The 24355-nt window shown below is 43.0% G+C and overlaps 1 protein-coding gene across 1 annotated transcript; it reads left to right on the top strand.

Moving 5' to 3' along the window:
* LOC134464035 (adhesion G-protein coupled receptor G5-like) lies at positions 1-23400 on the top strand. Its single transcript, XM_063217482.1, has 14 exons — positions 1-93; positions 2111-2163; positions 4553-4748; positions 5828-5969; positions 6687-6830; positions 10886-10993; positions 11474-11519; positions 12570-12664; positions 12865-12992; positions 18765-19036; positions 19252-19342; positions 20162-20330; positions 22658-22784; positions 23312-23400. Exons 1-14 carry the CDS (start codon positions 86-88, stop codon positions 23398-23400), a joined length of 1668 nt encoding a protein of 555 aa, XP_063073552.1. The 5' UTR covers positions 1-85.
* The last annotated feature ends 955 nt before the right edge of the window (positions 23401-24355 follow it).

Raw genomic sequence — 24355 nt, 5'->3', positions numbered from 1 at the left:
AGGTTACACACTCCAGTCAGTGTCAGAGGAAGCAGCTCTGGTCTCACCCATCACCTGCCTTTCAGCCAAACACTCCAGCTGTCAGATGGAAAGGTTAGTGCTGCTTACCAAGCTTAATTTCCTAAAATGAATAAAGCTCATTTCATGACCTCTATTTAATATTTAACCCCTTAAGACACGGCGTTATGTATTTGTTCTTACCAGAATGATAATGACCGAGTCATAGTGCATTGCTAAAGGCCCTGTTATGTCATAGCAGAGTAATACTACGGTAATTAACCTTTCAATTATTATTTTTTTTACATTCCTTTTTAAAAATGTTTTTTTTTGGGGGGGTGGGGGGTGTCGTGCCTTGTTGGACATGATAGGACAGTGAAAATTAGAGGGGAAAGTGGTGGGGACTGGGGAGACAGATGGGGTAGGGCACTGGGAAATGACACAGGCTGGATTCGACCCTGGGTCCTGATGTTCATGGTATGGGTGTCCTGTGGTGCACCACAAAACCCTCCTTTGATCCTGCTCATACTTGTTCAGTACATCCTTGTGTTCAACACTTCACCACATCGTCATTGTAACTTATTTGTGTATATAGTTGCAGGCTATTTATACGTTGACTCGATTAGAATCCTGACTACTTTGAATTAAGAAAAATCACCAGCTATGCTGTGTGGCAATAAAGCACTAACTTAAACTACTTAGGTATAAACAGAGTAGGACTTATTTTTATTGTTATTTTTTGTTTGTTTGTTTTATCTGTTTATTGTCACAAAATACATGATTGGCAACTTCTGCTTTTTCTAGATGTGTGACGCCGGTATATGCAAATATGAGTTTTAGTCAGTGCTAGTGTGTGGGCATTAGACAGCCCTGTCATGGAAATTTAAACATGCCCTGCCCTTTCACTCCACTACACAGTGCATAAACTCTCCAGAATACACTGGATTTGTTTACCATTAATTTGTATACGGTACATTTCCTCCTCAATTTGAATAGCACGAATACAGAATGTAGATGAGCTGACAGATAATGTACTGTAAGCTTATATCAGAGGTCCCCAACTTTTTCCAACTTTCGGCCCACTTGAACGTTTTTCGCAAATGGTCAGGGCCCACCTCTAACCCAGTAAACAATACAAATCAAATGAATAGTCAACACACGCACACACGCACACACGCACACACGCACACACGCACACACGCACACACGCACACACACACACACACACACACACACACACACACACACACGAGTTCGATATTTTTTTTTAAAATATTTCAAGACCCATTTGGAGTACTTTGGTGGGCCCTGTCCCACAGTTTGAGAATCACTTCTGTATATTACAGTATGTATACACTGGAGGTGGGACCAAGTCACAAATCTGCAAGTCAGCAGACCTGACGTAGTGTCTTAGGCGGTACTGTAGGCAGCATCTAACCCCGCAAATACACCAAAGGAGGCCTAGGAATCACTGGAATGTGTTCATAGCAGAGACGGTTTAAATGGATTATGAATTATAATAGAGAATCTTTGTTCATAGCAAGAGTGATCTGAGCTATGGAACCGCCAGAGTACGCCCATTAAGAGCGGAATGTAAATATTCCGACATTCCACTTAGCCTAGCTGTGGCGGCTGTTGCTGCACCACATCATAGCTAATTAGCATAATATTCACTGAAATATTCACTGTCACTCAAATCCCTCAAATCACCCTCTTGTCTCCCAAATCGCCTTTGTCTCTTCAAAGTCCATTACTTCTGTCGCCGGTGTCACTCTAGTTGCTTCTGATCCGTTCGTGCCATAACTGTGCCAATGTCAGTAATAATCAGTGTTGCCAGATGTACGATAATTATCGTATTTGTACCATAATTTTGTTAGTTTTGTCCTCTGTACTATCAAAAAACATGATGTATGATCATTTCAGAGTTGTCATTCAGTTCATTTAGATGCCTTGAAACAACAATTTGGGTCTTGTACGATAATTTCCTCCCAAAAAGCCCCCAAAAAAGATCATTTGCGGTTTTGGTACGATAATTCAGCATTTTCCATCTGGCAACACTGGTAATAATGCTGCTACCTGTTTTGGGAAGTGCAACTCTCTTCTGTCCATGCAGAAACGGAAGATGGATGATGATGGCTGTCGTCGTAATGTGTGTCCTGGTGAACGGTAAGCAGTAGGTGTGTGTGTGTGTGTGTGTGTGTGTGTGTGTGTGTGTGTGTGTGTGTGTGTGTGTGTTCGTAAAATGCACTTGTTTGTTTGTAAATACCGTATTTTGTTTGTAAATACCGTATGTGTTTTAATATAGATGACCTACTGTATTTTAGTGTATAACATACTATGTGTACAATATTTGGCTTTTTATTTGCCTGTCTGTGTCCTGTAATGTAGCATGTCACTTTGTGTATGAGGAGGTGCTTCTGTGTGTACGTATTGCTTGATCATCTGTGTAGGTTTCTTGAGTGTGTGTGTGTGTATGTTGGTGGTTATGGTGGCTGTTGTAGATGAAGTGATACTGACCCATTTTTGGAAATAAGCCTATTTTGCAAATTGGAGCCAATTTGGATTGGAGCCAATTTTGGTCCCCTAGCATTTATCCCATTTGGACTAGTGAATCCCATTGAAGTACACACACTAGTCCGTAGCAGTGGGCTGCCTGCTGAGCGGCGCCCGGGGAGCTGTGTGGGGGTTGGGGTTAGGTGCCTTTCCCAAGGGCACTTCAGCCGTGGTCCGGTTGGGCATTGAACCGGGAACCCTTGGGTTGCCAACCCAGTGCTCTAACCACTGAGCCACGGCTGCCCCCCTTCACGTACACCTCCCCTTGAGTTAAATGACTGGGGTTTACCTTTCTCCTGTACTTCCTGCCGTTCTGAGTATGGCAGTGCAAATTTTACCTCAAAGCTAGCAATTAACATTGAGCCCTATGAGACCAGCTGGCGGCTAACTGGTATCATAGGACTCAATCTTAACTGCTAGCTTGGAGGTAACATTTGCACTGCCATACTCATAGAACGGTTGAAGGTACAAGAGAGGTAAAACCCAGTCATTTAAGTCAAGGAGAGGAGTAAAATAGGCTTATTTCCAAAAATGGGACAGTATCACTTTAATGTGTGTGAATGTGTGTCTATCTTGGACAAGGCAACCATGGAAATGGGCGAGGCAACGGTGGGAATGGAACAGGGTACCCAGGAAGTGGACACAAAAAGGAAAAGGTAGAGGGTATGGATGGAGACGGGCAGGGCATGGATGGAGAGGGGCAGGGCAACGGAAAGGGGAAGGACAACGGAAAGGGGAAGGACAATGATGGAAAGGGGCATGGCAGCAATAACAAGTCTCTCCGGGGTAAGCTTCTGTGGCCCCCTTATGTTTGTGCTCACAAATTATGTCATAACTCATGTCGTCACTCTGGACAGAAAACTTGATGAAATAACTTTGAATTCACAGTACTGAGTGTCTGACAATTCGGATGGTATTTAGACACGCATGTACACATATAAAGCATGACACAGAGGACAATATTCCTTTTTGATGGCTTTTATGCCTTTATTTGGTAGGATATTGTGAGCTGGTGACGGGAAGCGAGTGTGTGAGAGAGATGGATGAGGATTGGGAAATAACCTCATGCCGGAATTAAACCCAGGTCCCCGGTGTAACACTGGGTGCATTCCAATATGCGACCTTGCGTCCTCCACTTGGGCTTGTGACCTCACGTTTTGCTGATGCCCCGCCTCCGTGGAGAAAACAATTAAGTTTCCCTGCTGTCAGCCTAGCCAAAACAGTTTTTGGGGGACTATTCATTTACCATCCTGTTTGAAAATGAGAAAATTACTTTGCAGTTGAGCTTTTGCGGGATATTGAAGTATAATGCTGTTGTCAGTGATGTCGTCAGGTCGCATTTTGGAACACGCACACTAACACTACTGAAGTAACACTACCACGGCCAAGGCCAAGACTAATATTGTAATATAACAGTTCTATACATCAGGGTCAAAAATGAGAAGGAATTCTCTGACTACACTCCAAATTAACATGTCTTAGGTACTCCAAGTTAACATGTCTGAGGTACTCATGCCATTACGTGTGGGCCTTGTTTTTAATGTTTCCATGTAGGACTTGTCATATTAATAAAGACATGTTAATTTGGAGTGCCTTAGTCAGAGAATTCATTCTCATTTCTGAACCTGGAAGTACTATACCTTGGACTAAAGAGCACCCAAAGCCAAGAAGCCAACAAACAATCTGGATAAGAGCATGCCGTGCTCCACAATCTGTCTTCAGTTCACACAAGAGCGAGCGCAACACTGCTTCTTCACAGTTCACCTCTTTTTAATTTTTTTCTTTGGTGCTGACGTTTCGGCTCTAGGCCTTCATCAGAGTAAATAAACTTCTTAAATAAACAAGTGCATCATGGGACACCCAATAGGAAGTCCCTTCCAATAATTACAACATGGATGTGAATACTATTTACATATATACATAAAAAGGGGGCACGAAGTAAGACACAGCATCAGTACTCCACAAACTGTAAATTCTCTACATCAATCGTTTTTGTTTCCAGATGCTGACTCTTCTCACTGTGCATGGGAGAACGAAAATGAGCAAGAACATGGACAAGCATGGCAACAAAACAGTGAAGAAGAAGATGGAAGAGAAGATAAAAGCGAAGAGAAGATAAAAAGAGAACGCATGGAAGATTGCGTGGAAGACATTGTCAACATCACAAAAGCTGATCCGCCATTAGATGACTTCATGAGGTTTGTAGCAAAATTTAAAGCCAGGGCTCAAGGGGTCAGTTGTCCCGGGCCTAGGAGAGAGGGATTGGAGGGGGTAAAATTGGGTTCCCATTACGTATTGAGTGGGGCTGCCTTTGAGATGAGTTTGTACTGGTCCTGGCCAAACCTGTCAGCTCAACTACCAAAGCCCAAAGGTTCTTTCCAATATGCGGACTCCCGTCCTCAACCTCTGCTTTGTGGCCTCGCGTTTCACTGCTGTCCCTCCTCCGGGAAGAAAGCAATTAAGTTTCCCCGCTGTCAGTCCTGCCAACAACAACTTTTGAGGAAGTTTATTTTTCATTCACCGTCCTGATTGCAAATGAGAAAATGACATTAGAATTGTGCTTTTGTGAGATATTGAGCCACACTTTCTATCGTCAGTGACGTCATCACGAGGTCACAAGGAGTTCAGGGAGGAGTAGTTAAGGTATTAGAAAGAACCCCAACTCGCCACCAATTACAACACTTCTGCTGAAGCTGATGGTTGATAAAGCTATAGAATAGATTGTTATCGTCGATATAGAGAAGGGTGCATCAAACCCAATTTGAGGAATACAAACACAAGCAGATAATCGGAGTGCTTCAGGGCATACCCTGAAGAAGGGTTTTAAGGCTGAAATGTGTAGGCAACTGTAGCCAAATAAAAAGTACAAAAAAAATCGCAACCTTGAGTGCATCAAACATAATTTGAGGAATGCAAAATCCTACTCTCCTCTTGCGGTATTGTTCCTTTTTACTACCATAACTTCCTTGCATCATTCATCAGTGACGCCCTGAGGCGAAACGCGTTGTTCACTCTAATAAAACGAGCATAAAATCAAGAAAGTGTACGGTAGATTTCTTTTTTTGAAGTATTGAACAATCCTGCACCACCTAGGTGATAGTGATGGTAGCATTGTGGAATAATAATAAATATGAAGTAAGATATTTGTAATGTCCAGTATTTACAACTTGTTGGTACTAGCTACAGGCAACAGGCAAGTAACAGGCATTCAAGTAACATGCATGAAGCAGCAGCAACGTGTGTGCGTGTGCGTGTGTTGTCTTACTGTCTACTACAGGCATGGGGATAAACTGAGGAAGTTTGTGGAAAAGAAGCCCATTGGCCGCTCTGAGTCATTCTCAAAAGATAACGTCTTCGTGTATCTCTACAAACCGGACAAGAAGTTCAGAGGTACCCGTCTTCATGCCAGCGACACTCCGGTGAGTGACTATTCCGGAATATTGTCAGTATTCAGTTTAGAAGAAATCCAGAGTATTCCATGTACATGTGAAGAACAGTACATCCTGTACATTACAGTACATTTGTACATTTCATTAAGCTGTACATTACATTACAGTACATTTGTACATTTCATTTTAGCTGCCCCTTTTATTATTTACAGGGTATTGGTTACAGTCCCTGGAGCAATGTGGGAGTTAGGTTCATGGCTAAAAGGCACTTCAGCCATAGATGGAGGGGTATGGGTTTGATTCAAACCTGCAACCCTCTAATCATTAAGACCACCTTTCTATCCATTAGATTGCCTCTCTCCCCACTCGTTTCCTGTCTCTGTTTCACTGTCCTGTCACAAAATAAAGGCACAAAAGCCCTAAGAAATATCTGAAAAAAAGAAAGATGGAGTCATTGAATATGAACACGTCAAGGGTAGCGTGTGCAGTACAACTGCACATTGAAATGGACAGGAATTGGCCCTACCGTGGCGCATATGGTGGGGCACTTGTTTGCTATGCAGGCGACCCGGGTTCGATTCCCAGCACGGGTCCTTTGTCCATCCTTCCCTGTCTCCCTCTCCCAACTCATTTCCTGCCACCATCTACACTGTACTATCGTGAATAAAGTTAAAAAGACCACACAAATTCTTTAAAAAAAAAAGAAATGGACAGGAATTGTCCTTTAAGTGTCTTAATGGTTTGCAGGCTGGTGTGGCTGCTGAGGGTGGTGCTGAGGCTGAGGATGCCGACAGCAGCAGGGTGCATGTGGACCTGCCAACGGAGCTCCTGGAGGATGGAGAACAGAACAGCATTGTCTTCTGTGTCATCAACTCAGTCCCTCAGCCAGAGGCAGGCCTACTGTGTGTGTGTGTGTGTGTGTGTGTGTGTGTGTGTGTGTGCGCGTGTGTGCGCTGCGTGTGCGTGTGCGCGTGCCTGCCTGCGTGCGTGCGTGCCTGCGTGCCTGCGCGCTTGTTCATAACTGGACTGTGTGATAGATGGGCATGTGTGTTTATGTATAACTCCACGTGTTGTGTTGTGCAGAAGAGGACCCCGTTTCTTGAAAGTGCCGCTGCTAACCAATTAGCAACTTGCAAATGAGACATTGCGCAGGGATTAAAGTTTTCCGTCGCTACGACGGAATTCCGTCAACTGGATTTTCGTTTGGACGGATTTCCGTCCGTATAATTTATGTCAATTAATTCACAATTTTTAGTTTCCAACTGATCTCAAATCGAGAGCACTCCTGGTCATGAGAAGGGGACGAGAGGTGTGTTTGGTGTAGGCCTACGGATGTATGTGATACAACATTCACTCATCAGTAGCCTAGTTTTGGGTCATCCCCTGTTCTTCCGTGTTCCAAAAAAAAGTACACGAGCGGTCAACAATTCTGTGGCAGCGCAACGCGAGAGATTAAAAAAAATAAATAGCCAAAATTGTTGCTGATGGCAGAAAAGAAAATAATTGTAATACAATGTATAAAGTGCAGTGACGTTTCCATATCATTGCACCTGCCGTGGCAGATATTTAGAAAAAAATGAATAGTTTACTTCGACTGCGTATGATGTCCTTTTCATGAAGGGTTTGCCTTTTAAGCATTGTGACTCTTACTAGCATTATTCATAGCCCCAATGGGACGACTATGGCAGCTAACTAGGATAGCCTACCATGCGTTTCATCCTCAAAGTTTAGCGCGTTTGACTGGCTGCGTGTAGAGCTAGTTGTCTTTTTGACAACGGATAATTCACAGTCTCATCTGTACTCATAGCAGATTAACTTTGTTGTTGCCGATATATATATTCAAGAAATAAGTTAAAAATGGGTTGCATTTGGGTCAAGGATAGGCTATCCCTGGCAGAGCCAATTTATGCCACGTCTTGTTCTGGGAAGCAGTGTTCTGATGGGTGGACTCATGGTCGATAAATGCCGTTTCGACGTTTGTTTCACTTTCCAGGCTGGTTACTGTGTGACGCTATTTCTGCTAACTGGAATAGTGTGCAGCAGCAACAGTTGTGTGCGCGCTTTTTTTTTGAGTGGCTCAACGTCTGTGCCCATCTTCTCGTACTATGCGTTTCGTGAGTTCAGTTAGCCTATTTGCGCACTGCGCACTCAGGACTGATGGGTGGGTGATTTGCCTTGATTCGAGTGGAAAGCTGCGCGACAAGCTTGGGAAAGTGTGTTACTTTTGTAAACGATAGACGTATGTCTGTGACTGTCGTGTCTGCTGCGTCCTGTCAGCTTGTAGAACACGTGCGCATAGGAAGAATCGGGGACGTTTTTTAAATCAATGGTAAGCGTGTGCTTGCAGGGCTCCAGACTAACTTTTTGCACTGGTTGCACTGGTGCGCCTAAACATTTTTTTTAGGTGCACCAGCACAAAACTTAGGTGCACCGAAATGTTTTCACCACCCCATACACACACGCACCTCAGCTTTAAAAAATAATTATTAAAAATAATAACAATAGCAACAATAATCATTATCATTATTATTATTGCTATTATTATTATTATTATTATTATTATTATTATTCTATTATTTTAAAAGACCTGGAGCCTTTCATATGCTATAGGTTAGTCTTCCAAATGTGCTCCTTATAAAAGACATGAAAGTAGGCTACTGGCTACCTAACTAACACATCTTGGCTACAAGCAGTTTGGCTGGTAGAAAAGACCAAATTAGTAGCCTTTTAGTCAGTATGTGTTTGACTAGTAAGATCAACATACCAGCCTTTTCTGAAATAAGGCTACGCACACGGCACAAGCACAGAGTTACAATATGAAGATGGATGGATGGATAGATAGTTTTTTTTAACAAACCCTGCTAAAAAATGTAATGATTTTTAAAATCATTACACACAAATAGCCTAGCCTATGTTTACAGTGGAATCTGAGGTGAATTGGGTTTCGTCTATTTCCCAGTTTTTGAGCGCTCTCCCTCTGCATAATGATTGTGGTATCTTAGCAAGCGCTACGAACAGACACGACAGCACTAGTGCGCTTGTTCGCTCACTCTCTCTCGCTCTCTCTCTCTCTCCCTCCCTCCCTCTATCGCGTGCTGTCTCGAGGTGCATGAACGATGCCTTGCCGACTGATAGTCAGTATGTAGCCTGCCCTAGTGGCTATCAAAAAACTCACAGAAGTTCCGCGTCACCTGTTGTTTTGCCAGCTCTGCACACGACTGAAACGGGCAATTATCCGCGCACCCGTCTGCGTTTTTGTGTGCCAATGTTTAATATCCGCTCAAGCCATTTAGTTTTTCCCCGTGATTGTGACTCTCTCGTGTTTAAAATATCCTCAAGTCATTTTGCTGTTTTTACCGTGATTTTAACTCTCTCGCCCATTGCAAAACTCGCTGGCACATGTGAACTCGGATAGTTGAGCGAAGTTGAACATTCTATTCTGAAATGTCGGGCTGCCTGTGAACGAGGAAGGGGGAGAAAGCTACCGGTAGTTCAGCGGAGTTGAAGGAATGACCGCATCGACACGCTTTATTGTGTGAGGATGGGCCACTTCTGTAGAATGACTATTAATTTTATGTCCATTAAAACGGTTGTTTGGTAATTGATTTTGTTCTACTGATGGCTGGTCGCACCGGTGCGCCTAAAAATATTTTTTAGGCGCACCATTGAAAAAAATGGGCGCATATGCGACCAAATTGGTCGCACTCTGGAGCCCTGGCTTGGCACCGCACATCGAGAAGCAAAAAAGTAGCCAGTAGTTTTCAAAACGGTAGAACACAGAGGTAGACATACCGCACCCTGTTTGTAAACGTCAACAAGTTATTTGTAACAGGATGAATACTGAAAAAGGCCGAAGGGTGAAAAACATACAAATAATTAAAGCTAGTTTTCTCCCTCTGATTGCTATGATCAGGGCTTTTTAAATGTCAGAAATACAACTGCAAGCAATGCACACCAGTGCTTTCACCAGAACAGTGTTTGCCCATTCTAATGTGAAAGACAAAATATAGCCTACTACTACAACAAAAAAACCCACAATGGGATCACTCACTGTATCAACACATTGCAATTCCAAGTCAATAATTCTGTGAGATCAGCTACTATTTTGAAGCAGCATTCATTGTGAATCCATTCTGCATGATGTTGTGAACAATTCATAAACAATGGGTAGAAATAAGAGGGAATAACCAAAACATGCCCCAAATTTCAGTTCAATCTTTGCAGTCTGATATAGTATCCATTATCCCTCCATTCTCGGCCAGTTCTAGTCAATCTGGTGAGCGGCCTAGGCCTGCCCGCCCTCTTTCCTTTTTTTTGTATTTAGAAATTGGCATCTGTAAACATAGCATTGTAGGCCTACATCTGATTGAGCACATCTGATCAAGTACCTACAGGTACACTCATACTGAGTCTATATAGGTCTACTGAGTGTATAATGAATATTCATTGTTCATGTGAAGTGTAAAGATTTATGTTGGTTGAAGTTCTGATTTTGTGGCACTTTTTGGTATTACTGGCGCCCTCAAGACATAGGCCTATTCTGCTCTAGGCGACTGCCCCGTCTGCCTATGCCGCTGGCTCTGGCACCATTCCTTGCATGTATGTTTCGTCATGAGGGCAGAGCCTGGCTACATTGGTTTTCGTAGGGTTACGGAGTGATACTCGATCGGGTGCCTAACCGGTAAAAAAGTTCAGTCAGATTACTTTTTTTTGCTTTAATCCCTGCATTGCGTTGCAACCTGAAATAAGTTGTTTAGCCTAGTTAGCAGTGATGCTGGCAAGTAGCGCATCCTTGGACTGAGTGGATGGATGTGTGCGTGTGCGTGTGTGGACTCTGTGTGCTGGTTTTGTGTGCAGAACTGGAATGTGCTAGACTGACTGACTGACTGACTGACTGAGTGTGTGTGTTTGTGTGTGTGTGGACTCTGTGCTGGTTTTGTGTGCAGAACTGGAATGTGCTAGATGGGCGTGTGTATGGACTCAGCGTCTCCAATAAGACCATTCAAGGATTACAGGAGCCCATCAACATCACAGTTCCTCTGCAGAGCATTAATGTGAGTTTCTCAATCATACTTACTGTACTAGTCTTACATCATATATTATATTACATTGCGTTACATTATATTATATTATAATTATATTATATTGTGTTATGTTATGTTCTTACCTGTATATACATGTCCATGTAGTTGCTCATTTCCCATGTTTATAACACAATAATATACTTATTGTTCTATTGAATTATATTATATTTTATTTCATTAATCATTATATTATATTATGTTATTTTATTAATCGTTATATTATATTATGTTATATTATATTAGCCTATATTATTTTATATTGCATTATATTATGTATATTATATTATATTAGCCTATATTATATTGTATTGTATTATATTATTTATATTATATTATATTAGCCTATATTATACTATATTTGCCTATATTATCGTGTATGTCCATGTAGTCATACATTTTCCATGTTTATTTTACCACAACATCCTGGTCATCACCATCTCCTACCTGTAGGGCACACTGAAACCACTCTGTGCCTTTTACAACTTCTCAAACAGCGGTAGGCCTTCCCTTTGTTACTGTTAAATATAAAGCCCTCCAGTATATGGACAAAATATCAGTGTTAATATGACTCATAAAGGTACACTGTGCAGGATATGGTCAAAAAAGGTACTGCAACTATGCTGCTCATTGAAACTGGGCTGCCTATTGCCAAATTTGATCTTTAAATGAAAGTTTACTAAGTAATAAACTAATATTTCCTTGGATGGCCCAAGTTCAGTCATTTTTGCAGCTAAAAATGGCTATTTCTGGAAATTCAAAATGGTGAATGGGTAGCATGATTTCTGGAAATAAACAACTAAAAATCTCACACTGTGTACCTTTTTAAAGAGTTGAAATTAACTCTGATAACATTTGGTCCCACTCAAAAATAGTGTTCGTTTTACGTTATGGTCAGTGTAACATTTTCAGAGTTAATTTGAATAAACTTTTACTGCCACAGTACTACACAAGGCCTTATGGCAATGTGGTCATTGCCACTCTGGTGAGAGATACTTTACAGCTACTTTACTACTAACAGGGGCAATGTCTTACAGGGTTAATTGTTTTTAATATGTTCAGTTTGTTTAAATTGATCAGCATTTCATCAGGTCTTTTCCTGTGTTCTTGTTTAATTTGTGCTGTGTTAATCTATGTGCACCTGCTCTATTTTCTTGATCATTGTTGTGAAAGTTATGTTTTGCTGGTCTATTACTTTGTAGGGATGTACTGAATCCATGATTCAGTTCCAGATTCGACCGGATTCACCCTTGTTGTTGGGGTTCGGTTTCGGGGATCGGAGTAGGATTTGGTATTCTGTTTCGGATTTGGCCAAATCTTAAGCAGTGGATAAGGTATTCGGCAGAACCTTTAAGCTATTTGTCACCGTAACCGAATTCGGGTGGATTCGGCCTTGTTGACGGGGGGTTGTATTTGGCAGAACCTTAAAATCAGGATTTGGTACATCCCTACTACTTTGCATGTAAAGTGTTTTGGGAGCATGTTCGTTGTGATACAAAACTCTAACAACCTGAAATGAAATTGAATTGAATTGTTTTATCTTGTGCAGATTTCAGTATGGATGGGTGTGTGACGCATTGGAGTGAGGGGGACGTACAAGTGATCTGCTCCTGTGACCATCTCACCTACTTCGCCATACTCATGGTACACTGGTGTGCGCGTGTGCGCGTGTGCGCGCGTGCATGCATTTTGTCATCTGTCATCATTGTGTGTGTGTGTGTGCATGAGCAGCACATGCGTTTTGTCATCATCTGTCATCACCGTGTGTGTCTGTGTCTGTGTGCGCGTGCACGCATGCGTTTTGTCATCATCGTGTGTGTGTGCGCGCGCTTGTGTGTGTGTAGGTGGTGAGGGGAAGTGAAAACCAGGTGGTGAAGGACCATGAGCAGTCTCTGACTTACATCACCCTAATTGGCTGCAGCATCTCCATTGTCTTCCTCATCTGCACCGTCCTCCTCTTCCTCATACAGAGGTGCGTGTGTGTGTGCGAGAGAGAGACCACAGAGAGAGACCACAGAGAGAGACCACAGAGAGAGACAGACAGACAGTGTGTGCATGAGAGAGAGAGAGAGAGAGAGAATGTTTGTGTATGCATGAGAGAGAGAGAGAGAGAGAGAGAGCGCGAGAGAGCGTGAGCGAGAGAGCGTGAGCGAGAGAGCGTGAGCGTGAGCGTGAGCGTGAGCGAGAGAGCGCATTAAATTGGTTTGATTTGAATCCAAGAGAAGTTAAAAATACAAAGACAGAAAAGGTCAATGACAGGATGACAGATCTTGAAAGACCTTAAAGGTGCACTGTAGGATGTGGCCAGAGTAGGTATTGCAACTACCTTGCTCATTGAAACTATGCTGGTTATTGTCAAATATGATCTTTTCATGAATATTTACTCAATAATAAACCAATATTTACTAGTATGACCAAAGTACAGCAATTTTCACTGCTAAAAATGGCTATTTCTTGAAATTCAAAATGGCGGACCATGGAGAAGATCCCCCTTTTCATGTATGAAAAACGCAATTTTCTCAGTCATAATGAATACTTAGAATGAAAAAGGTAAATTTGTGAATGGTCAGCATGAATTCTGGAAATAAACAACTAAAAGTCTTACACAGTGCACCTTTTAAAAGGTTATGTTTGAAAATCGAAAAATGCACCAATCTTTTGTTTTCTTAGGTTTTCTGAATAATGATGGTGTTTGAAAAAGTGTATTCTATCTCCAAGCTAGCATATAAATCTAGCCTGGTAAACTAGCTGGCGGTCATTTTTTACCTGCGAGAGGTCTAGCCTTGCATAATGATTCAATTCTGCCACTATTCCCTGAATCTGGCAAACCAATCACAACGCAGAGATGTGTTTTGAATCAAAGCAGGTGGGGTTTTGAGGGAGTGGTGACGAAGCTTGTGACACTGGGAAAGCACAACAACAAGAAAGATAGCGCTGATTGGTCAGAGTGTTGGCCTAATAGGCACAGGCACAGTTTGAAAGACAACGGGTTGTTCTCATGAACAATCTTCGCATGTATTGTTCATCGGGGCCAGACTAAATTAAACATCCAATCTCTCATTTAGGCTGATTGATCAGGCTAATATAAATATTATGTTTCCAGACTGGAGCTATATTGGACCTACTGTAGCTCTAGATCTATAAGCAGGGCTGGACTTGGGGAGAAATAAAGCCCAGGCACTTTTTGCTTAAAGAGGCCCTTCATAATTAGTGGCGCAGAACTGACTCGCCTCGTGGGCCCCTATTTATATATATAAAAAAAAAAAATAATAAAGAAAATGGGGGCCCACGAGGGTGCAGTTCAATTCAGCTTGCAACTAGAAGTAACATCACCAGAATATGAGACCGGCTGAACGAACAGGTGTAAGGTCCACCTCAATCATTTAAGGGAGGTGTAAAATGAGCTGATTTCCAGAAATGGTGTGGTATTACCACCAGTGATGGTGCTTTGACAAAGCAGTTTCAAGTTTGTCAGAGTACACGCTCAACTTCTTGGAAAAAACGTATTGACTTTGGGTGCGCGATAAAAAGGTATCAACTTAAAGGGACACTGTGCAGGAAATGGTCAAAAAAGGTACTGCAACTATGCTGCTCATTGAAACTGGGCTGCCTTTTGCCAAATTTGATCTTTACATGAAAATGTTGTAAGCAATAAACAAATATTTTCTAGTATGGTCCAAGTACAGTCATTTTTGCAGCTAAAAATGGCTATTTTTGGAAATTCAAAATGGCGGACCATGGAGAAGATCCCCCTCTTCATGTATGAAAAGTGAAATTTTTCCAGTCATAATGAATACTTAGAATTTGATGCTGGTGGTAAGTATTCATGAAAAAGGTAACATTAGTGAATGGGAGGCATGAATTCTGGAAACAAACAACTAAAAATCTCAGTGTCCCTTTTAAAGATGAAAAATCCGCACTCACAAGCTACTGTATGTCTCATTATTCCTTTATAAATTACCACCATGTCCACAAGCAAATGCATTTCGGCTCTCAAGCCTTCATCAGTGCGTGGCCATGTCCACAAGCAAACGCGTTTCGGCTCTCAAGCCTTCATCAGTGTGTGGTAGCTTGTGAGTGTGGCTTTGACAAAGCCGTCAGTGACAAAGTAGCTCTGCACTCCACCACACAATACAAATTTCCCTTTTTCGCTCAGGGTCCACAAGTTCCACAATATTATAACAAGAACTAGAACAAGTTGTCTTCCCTTTATAGTTTTCCCTCTTTGAATACATCAGAATGCTTAATTTACAGTTCCTCATAACCAAAACATTTGCCTGGGAGTTTGTTGCCTCTTGCCTGACACAAGCTATGATGGTGTATGAAATCCTGCTTACCAAATACTGGGTCAGGGCCTACAGATGGGTAGCCAAGCTGTGCCCTCCTAGTGACGCAACACTTTCAGCGTTGCAACTAGTCAGGTCAAGAGCAATGCACTTTCTGATTTCCTGAAAATACGGGAACTCCTCGCACTTTGTCGGTAAGCAAACATCCATAAGCAAACCAAGGGAGGCTGGTCAACCATGCCGTTTGGGAAATTATTATGCTCTTGGTCAGACCAAGTCTCGAAGAGATTTGAACGTTGATGATAATCAGGCTAACAGATGGGCTGCAGATCACCTTGTATCAGGGCTGTTATGGGACCCCAAAAATGGCCCGGGAAATGGGCCAGCCAGGGGCGTGAAGTATACCCCCACAGTCCCCGTGAGGCAGGGGAGCCATACGAGGCGGGGGGCCCTTGACTTGAAGAAACGGGCCCCCCCTCCACATGATATTAGGCCCTCTTTTTTCGTTCGGGGGCCCATTCTTGGTAGCTTGCAGGGGGGCCTGAAGTACTTGCGTTATGCCAGTGGGGCCACCGCATCCAAATGGTGGTGTGGTCCTAAAACAAACAGCCACGGAAGACGGCTGCCCTATATACCAGATGACCAGTTCAGCCCTGACTTCATTCCCCTGTTCACAGTCATCCCATCTCTCTGCATCCTGGCTCAAAATTAGCCTGCCTTCTGTATATTGCCAGATTATATCACAACTAAGGTACTTTTTCCACGTAGCAGAATATTTTTTTTCTCCTGTTTAGGTGTAAACACATCATGTGGATGAAAATAAATACTCCATTGTAACATCCCTTTCAGACCCCTAAATAGGATATTTTTAAAGCCTGCTTTTTTATATCTGGATTTTATATCGGCTATGTGGAAACGGAAGGCCAAAACCAATGTAACCAGAAGAAAAAAAATATCCACATATAAAAATATCCTGCTACGTGGAAACAGCTCCTAAGTAAGTGGTATGTAGTCTGGCAACCATCATGTTCTCGTAGGAGGTCGATCTCACCCCAAAGGAATTTAAAACATCTACTGTACATCCATATCTGATGGGAAGCTTGATGAAATGCTGGTTTCACATCTGGTGTCCACATGGTGGATCTGCCAACAAGCTTCCATCCGTCTAATAAATAATACAGCACATACAAAAAATAACTGGGTTAAAAATAACGCAAATTGGGTATTCTTATTCCCAGTCACTGAGTAACTATTCAACAGCACACATACTGGGTTATTTTTACCCGTTGGATTGGGTTAGTATTTTAATCCCAGTAAAATGGGCTCATTGAGCAATCCAGTCATGGGTGATTCTGCTACTGGGTTAATTTAACCCTTTTGTCAAATAAATAATACATGTCTGGCCCTCTCCCCATTCTATGGCCAGACACTCGGGGGAAGATTTCAGGCAGGGTTTCCATGCCTCAAAGGCTAGTTGTGACTTTAAAAAAAAATACTGCCTTTTCATGCAAAGCGCTTCTGTGGTGAAATTATAATCACAGATGCAGTCAGTTTGTCTGCTGTGTGTGTGTGTGCATGTGTGTGTCCTAAAAGGTGGAAGTTCCTCAGACAGGTGCACGAAACAAATACAGGTTTGACTGATTCAGCTTCCTGAAATACAGAGCAACTGCTCTCTCTCTCTCTCTCTCTCTCTCTCTCTCTCTCTCTCTCTCTCTCTCTCTCTCTCTCTCTCTCTCTCTCTCTCTCTCTCTCTCTCTCTCTCGCCTTATTCAAGAATCCGCAAAGTCTGTTTGCGCATGCATGCAGCAATGCATTCTAGATGAAAATGTTGCATGATGGTTAGATTTCTTTAGCAAATTTCAGTCATGTTGAGCAGACAACGTGACCTGCCACATGGCTTCAGACTATCGCAAGATCAATGCAACTGCAGACGGACCTTGCAACTCCCGCAGTTGCTTATCCCCGTTGATGCTCGTCTGCATATCACCTCTGGGAGATGCACCCCTGAACTGTGGCCAACAGTTCACTCACGTGTGTGTATAGGCTATTTGTACACCCCTAGGAAAGTTTGCACTGCAGCCCACTTCAGCTCCTCCTGCCCACCTGTCACCCCACACCTCACACGTGGTGTGCAAGTAGATCAAATTGGTGCGAGCTCATCGTTTCGTGCACATTTGTGGTCGTGTGTGTTTCTGCTTGTGTGCGTGCATGCGTCCGTGCATGCATGCATGTGTGCACTGTGCATGTGCCCTCGAAGGTGATTGAGTGTAGCCTCGCACACCATCCTACGTACTTCCGCCAAGAGACTTGGCTCCGCACTACGTCTGGTACCTGTTTTCTGTGGAGCGATGTTGAGCGGCAGAATTTGGCCGGTGTTCTGATAAACGGTCCTACATTGTAATTTTATCCTAGGATGTTCTGTCAGATATGTCTGATATGTCTGTTAAAAGGTCCTACATCGCCAAAGATACGGTCAGACATGTTTGTTGTTGGGGACCCCCTCGAAAACGAGGTATCCTATCTTAAGGGGCTATCCCTCTAAACTAGCGTTTCTCAACGGGGGCGGTACAGCCCCCCAGGGGATGTTGGAGAGCTCTTGGGGGGGCGTTGAGAAGGAGACAGCTGATAGAGGGCGGTGCTTAGTTGCCATTGGGGGGCATTAGTCCATTTCATTTTTTAATACTAAGGGGGGCGTTGTCAGTCTTATTATGATGTCAAGGAGGCGTTGGCAGACTTGTGAAGAGGCCAAGGGGGCGTTTCTTCAAAAAAGGTTGAGAACCACTGCCCTAAACAAATAAATTGAATTCAACAATTTATCCTGATTTTTCAGAAAATTTCCTTCCCGCTTCCTGCAATCGCGTCAGATCAAACGACCTCCAGACCATGAATACGAAATGAAATGGTAGTATTATGGGATTGTCAGGACCAGGCTAGCTTGAGTGTGCTGAGTGTGTGTTTCTGTGTGCATGCGTGCGTGCGTGTGTGCATGCGTCCTACAGACATATGCAGAAGTTTGACGTCTCCAGGCGTGTACATGTGAATATGGCAGGAACTCTATCTTGATCGAGTGTGGTGTGTGTGTTTCTGCTTGTGTGCGTGCATGCGTCCGTGCATGCATGCACGTGTGCACTGTGCATATGCGTCCTCTAAGGTGATTGAGTGTGCTGAGTGTGTGTTTCAGTATGTGAAGAGTTCAGATGCAAAACCCCCTAACTCCATTTCTGAAGACCTGCACTTCTATATTTTTAGGGAGCCCCGTTGTTGGTTTGGTTTACATTCATGTACTTGATAATACATATAAATATTTAAATTACATGCATAAAATAAAACATGTGCAATTTTGATATGTTTTTATTACATACAAATGAATAATGAAATGTTTTTGAAAAGGCACTTAGGGGGTTTTGCCTCTGAGCTCTTCATGTGTGCGTGCGTGCGTGCGTGCGTGCGTCCTACAGACATAAGCAGAAGTTTGACGTCTCCAGGCGTGTGCACGTGAACTTGGCTGCTGCCCTGATCCTGCTGAACGGCCACTTCCTACCCAGCTCCTGGGTGGCGTCTCTGGCAGCCCCTGCTGGCTGTGTGTATGTTGCGCTGGCGCTGCACTACTCCCTCTTGGCCACATTGGCCTGGATGGCAGTAGAGGGCTTCCACCTCTACATGCTGCTGGTCCGAGTGTTCAATATCTACATCAGGAGATACCTGCTCAAGCTGGCTCTGTTCGCATGGGGTAAGACACACACACGCACACACATGCAAAATCAGATAGATAACACATGCAGGCACTGACGCACACACACACACGCACGCATGTAGAAATACACACACATGCAGAAACACATACACCTGTACTACTGTTCAGAGCCTTCAATATTTACTGTCTGTGTGCGTGCCTGCGTGTATGTGTGTGTGCATGCGTGCGTGTGCACTGGCACTCTACTGTAGGGGTACCTGCTGTGGTGGTATTGCTGGTCTACGTCATTGACAGAGATGCTTATGGACTCCCCACTGCCTCCAACAGCACCACACTAGAAATGTACGCATGTCTACACACATACAATCCCCTCCTTAAGTTTTGGAACAGCAAACCAAACGTCCTTGTTTTTGTTGTCCAACGTCAGCAATTGGGTTTGAGACGCAACGATGTGCATGACAAAAAAGTTCATAATGTATTTAAAGCTGGATATGTTGAATATTTTTGGATTCATGGTCTACATCATTGACAGAGATGCTTATGGACTCCCCACTGCCTCCAACAGCAGCACACTAGAAATGTATGTCCACACACATGAGAGTAGAGTAGAGTAGAGAAACTTTATTGATACCTAGGGGGAAATTAAGGTGTCAAGTATTATGCCCACATGGACATGAAGATTTCAAGACATGTAACACACGTTCACATGTGACTAGCCACAAGAAAGCAGGCTGCCAGTAGGCCAGGGGGAATATTGAGTTTATCATATCAAAGATGCTGAAATATCAGATTCTTACACATGGAAATCTGGTGATTCATCTGATGAATTTCTGGCTTTTTCTGGCACTTCTTAAAGCAGAAAACAGAGAATTCAGCTCTGAACGTTCCTCGTGCCCATACACAAGACGTAAAGCTAGCCCTTATAAAGACAATTTTTTTAGGCAAACCAACACTGTTTTCTTTATATATAATATACTGTTTTATGACTGTGAAACAGAATGTAAAATACAGTAAATAGACTGATACATTATATAACTTTGTACAGTATGTTGTAATGTCATATTTATCGGCAATGTTACAGTACTAGTACTTTGTATAATATAATGTTCATATATACAATACATAATATATAGTGTGTGTGTGTGTGTGTGTGTTTGACAGGTGCTATGTGCATAACGATGCTGTGAAGTGGGTGAGTGTGTGTGTGCCGGTGGCGCTGCTCTACCTCTGCAACGGTGCCGTGCTACTGGTGACGGTGCGACAGCTGTGGCGCATGCGTGCGAGTGGCGCCTCCTCTGGTCAGGACCGGAAAGGCGCCTGCAGTATCATGGTATCGTACAGTATAATACAGTATTCAACACAAGTGTATAATACCTACATTCATATCACTGTCAGGCAGAAACTTTGTATCTCCACTTTTGATGTTTTTTTTTTAATTTATTGATTTATAAATCATTATTTTCTAAATAAACAATCATTTCTACATTAAACTTGGTTATTAACTAATGTATCATTGACATACACTTAAAGGCTGACGAGTAGTACTGATTTGTATTTTATAATGACTGAAGAAAGAACATTAAATAAAAAATAGTTGAGATGTGAGGTTTCTCCTGGACAGTGACGATATGATATCTGATACAGTATGTGTGCATCATGACTGGCGCCCCCTCTGGTCAGGGCTTGAAGGACGCCTGCTGCATCATGGTATCATACAAAGTGAAAGTGAAAGCCCATTGGGAAACTCCAACTCCCATTGTCATTGTGACACAGCACTCCACAGCACACAAGTGAACACTGCACACTGCACACAACGAAATTGCATTTATGCCTCACCCGTGCAAGGGGGCAGCCCTCAGTGGCGCCCCATGGGGAGCAGTGCGGTGGGACGGTACCATGCTCAGGGTACCTCAGTCATGGAGGAGGATGGGGGACAGTATATAATACAGTATGCATTAGGGCTGTAACGATCTTGGATCGAACTGAGAAATCGCGATACTCAGAGTCACGATACTGTGTCGTGACCTAGTGGTTAGAGAGTTGGTCTTTCAATCTAGGGGTTCACATGCCTTCCCCACATGACCCTCTCCGATTTACCCGATATCTCACATACAGATACCTTTTGATGTCAATTGAAAGAATACCAAGTATTAGCACCCTGCGTCTAACGGTTGCGGAGATTAAGCCCTTCAAAGTTGGGGTGCCATGCCCACCTTTCAAGCATGTGAATTGCATACAAAATTTACAAGCAGATTTTGACACCTCTGGTTTTAGTTTGAAGGAAGATACAGGCCTAAAAATCACCATGGCCCCTCGATATGACCCTGTCTACTAGATGATGTACTTACAAATAGCATGCGTTGATTATTTTTGGCTATATTAAGCCTTAAAAACTGAATTTGTGAAAAGCGTGATGAAGAGTCTTGCCATTTTGGGGTTCCAGATCTTAGAAACTATGTATGCTTTGGGAATTCTAATTGATTTTCCATCATATTTGGGAACTGTACAGTGTATTCCAAAAAAGTACAGCACTCAGACTTTTAATGATGGAATAGGAGGGACTCAAAAACGGCTTTTGGCCAAAATGACCTTACGGTACCCTCTACTTCAGGCCTCAAATTAACCATGTGGGCACTTGATGACTGGAACGCCCTTTTAACCCCATATACAGTAGCACTATATCAAACATTCAAGCAGATGGCAGCAGGCAAAACAGACACTGTGAAAAGATATAGAAAAAACATATACTTTGAAGGCCAAGATTAATATGAAGAACTTTATCAAACATTCAAGCTTGGAAAAATGTTGTTTTTCAAAGTGCTACTGTATATGGGGTTAAAGGGAGTTCCAGTCAAGTGCCCACATGGTTAATTTGAGGCCTGAAGTAGAGGGTACTGTTTTTGAGTACCTCCTAATTTATCTTTTAAAGTCTGAGCGCCCTACATTTTTTGGAATACACTATACAGTTCCCAAATATGATGGAAATCAATTATAACTCCCAAAGCATACATAGTTTCAAAGATCTGGAACCCCAAAATAGCAAGACTCTTCAACACGAGTTTCACAAATTCAGTTTTTAAGGCTTAATATAGCCAAAAATAATCGGGGCATGCCATTTGTAAGTACATCATCTGGTAGCCAGGGTCATATTGAGGGGCCATGGTGATTTTTAGGCCTGTATTTTCCTTCAAACTAAAACCAGAGGTGTCAAAATCTGCTTGTAAATTTTGTATGCAATTCACAGGCTTGAAAAGTGGGCATGGCACCCCAACTTTGGAGGGCTTCATCTCCGCAACCGTTGGACGTAGAGTGCTAATACTGGGTATTCTTTCAATTGACATCAAAAGGTACCTGTATGTGAGATATCAGGTAAATCGGAGAGGGTCGATTCTAGGGAATCATGTGAATTGACATGGAATGACCCAGGTTCGAATCCCCCCTGACCTCTCCCTACATCTCCATCCATGGCTGAAGTGCCCTTGAGCAAGGCACCTAACCCCACATTGCTCCAGGGACTGTAACCAATACCCTGAAATATAATAACTGTAAGTCGCTTTGAATAAAATGAAAGTGTCAGCTAAGTGCAATGTAATGTAATGTAATGTAAGATATCTGATACAGTATGTGTGCATCATGACTGGCGCCCCCTCTGGTCAGGGCTGGAAGGACGCCTGCAGCATCATGGCCCTCTCCTGTATGCTGGGCGTGACCTGGGGCATCGGCCTGCTCAGCTCCCTCTCCCTCACCGCCATGTACCTCTTCTGCATCCTCAACTCCCTACAAGGTGTGTGTGTGCGTGTGTGCGCGTGTGTGTGCGCGTGTGCGTGTGCGTGTGTGTGCGCGCGCGTGGTGTCATTGCCATGAACAACTGGTTATGATGGCATGGAATCATATGATGTGATGTACAACATCATAAGACATAATGTATTATTACCATGGGACTGCATCATTTGACGACATAGTTTGGTGAATAACAACAAAGTAACCGATGAGGCAAAACAGTCAAAGCTTGTTGCCCCAGACCACAAAACGATCCCTGAAGCCTAATGTTATTAACATCTCGGCGAGGCAGCCGAGCGAACAAGTTAAGCGTCCAACCATTCAAAACACAGGAGGTGCTATGTCATGGCAGAACAGTGTTGAGGGAAAAAGATGTGCAATATACTATCACAATGCCCTCTGGTTAGAAATTTCCAACCAGAATGCATTGTAATTTAGCGTGCGCACAGGCACACTGCACACATTCGCGCAGCCTGTGACATGATGTTATAATGTCATCATGGTCATGTGACAATGCTCCGCCCCCTGCAGGTGTCTTCATCTCTGTCTGGTTCTTTGCATCGCGACGGTCTCAAAGCAAAAACACAGAGAGCACCACCAGCACACACACACACACATAGGCACACTTACACACACACACACACACACACACATACACACACACACACAACACAACGTGACACACAACATCATCATCATCATCATCATCATCATCATCATCATCATCACCATCACCACCACCACCACAAGGGCCGCTGACTGCTTTGGCTGGGCACAGGATAAAGTCATCTGAAAGGGCCCCCTACCCAGAACATACAAAGTAATGAGGATTCAATTCTGCTGCCGTCTCAACTGACCCCTTTGTTCCCCACTGCTGGCTTCACTGATCCATCATCATCATCATCATCATCATCATCATCATCACCACCATTATCATCATCATCATCATCATCACCACCATTATCATCATCATCATCGCCGTCGTCATCATCATCATCACCACCACCATTATCATCATCATCATCATCGCCGTCGTCATCATCATCATCACCACCATCACCACCACCATTATCATCATCATCATCATCATCATTTGAGCTCAAATGCAGTGACACTGGCTTCACTGATCATCATCATCATCATCATCATCGTCATCGACTCACTCAGCTGCTGCTACCGCATACTCTAACAGTATGTGGTATGACTGTGTGTGTGTGTGTGTGCGCGTGCGTGCGTGCGTGTTGTGACTGTGTGTGTGTGACAAAATCTTTCACTAATCTATTTTCTTGTATAGTATATGGTATGTGGATCATTGACATTTTTTAGTAGCAGATGTCAGGTGGTACAACCATAGCTAATGCCCATAAAATCATTAATCTTTGGTAGTTAATGTACAAGCGATGAATTTGATTCATAGATAGTCCAGTAAAAACAAACATTAGCTGTAGTTGCACCATCTGCTGCTAAAAAATGTCAATGACCCATGTATATGCAATATCCAATGATATTTATAGAATTGTTTGGCTTATAAAACAAATGGATAACACTTTACAATAGCGTCCTATTCACAGCTTT

This window comes from Engraulis encrasicolus, chromosome 15 (assembly GCF_034702125.1).
Source record: "Engraulis encrasicolus isolate BLACKSEA-1 chromosome 15, IST_EnEncr_1.0, whole genome shotgun sequence".
Taxonomy (NCBI): Eukaryota; Metazoa; Chordata; class Actinopteri; order Clupeiformes; family Engraulidae; genus Engraulis; species Engraulis encrasicolus.
The sequence above is the reverse complement of the archived record's forward strand: the minus strand, read 5'-3'. Positions and strand labels throughout refer to the sequence as shown.

Coding starts and splice junctions, on each gene's coding strand:
- LOC134464035 (XM_063217482.1), top strand. Junction 12,993..18,764: donor CTCCTCTTCCTCATACAGAG/GTGCGTGTGTGT, acceptor TGCGTCCTACAG/ACATAAGCAGAAGTTTGACG. Junction 22,785..23,311: donor CATCCTCAACTCCCTACAAG/GTGTGTGTGTGC, acceptor CGCCCCCTGCAG/GTGTCTTCATCTCTGTCTGG.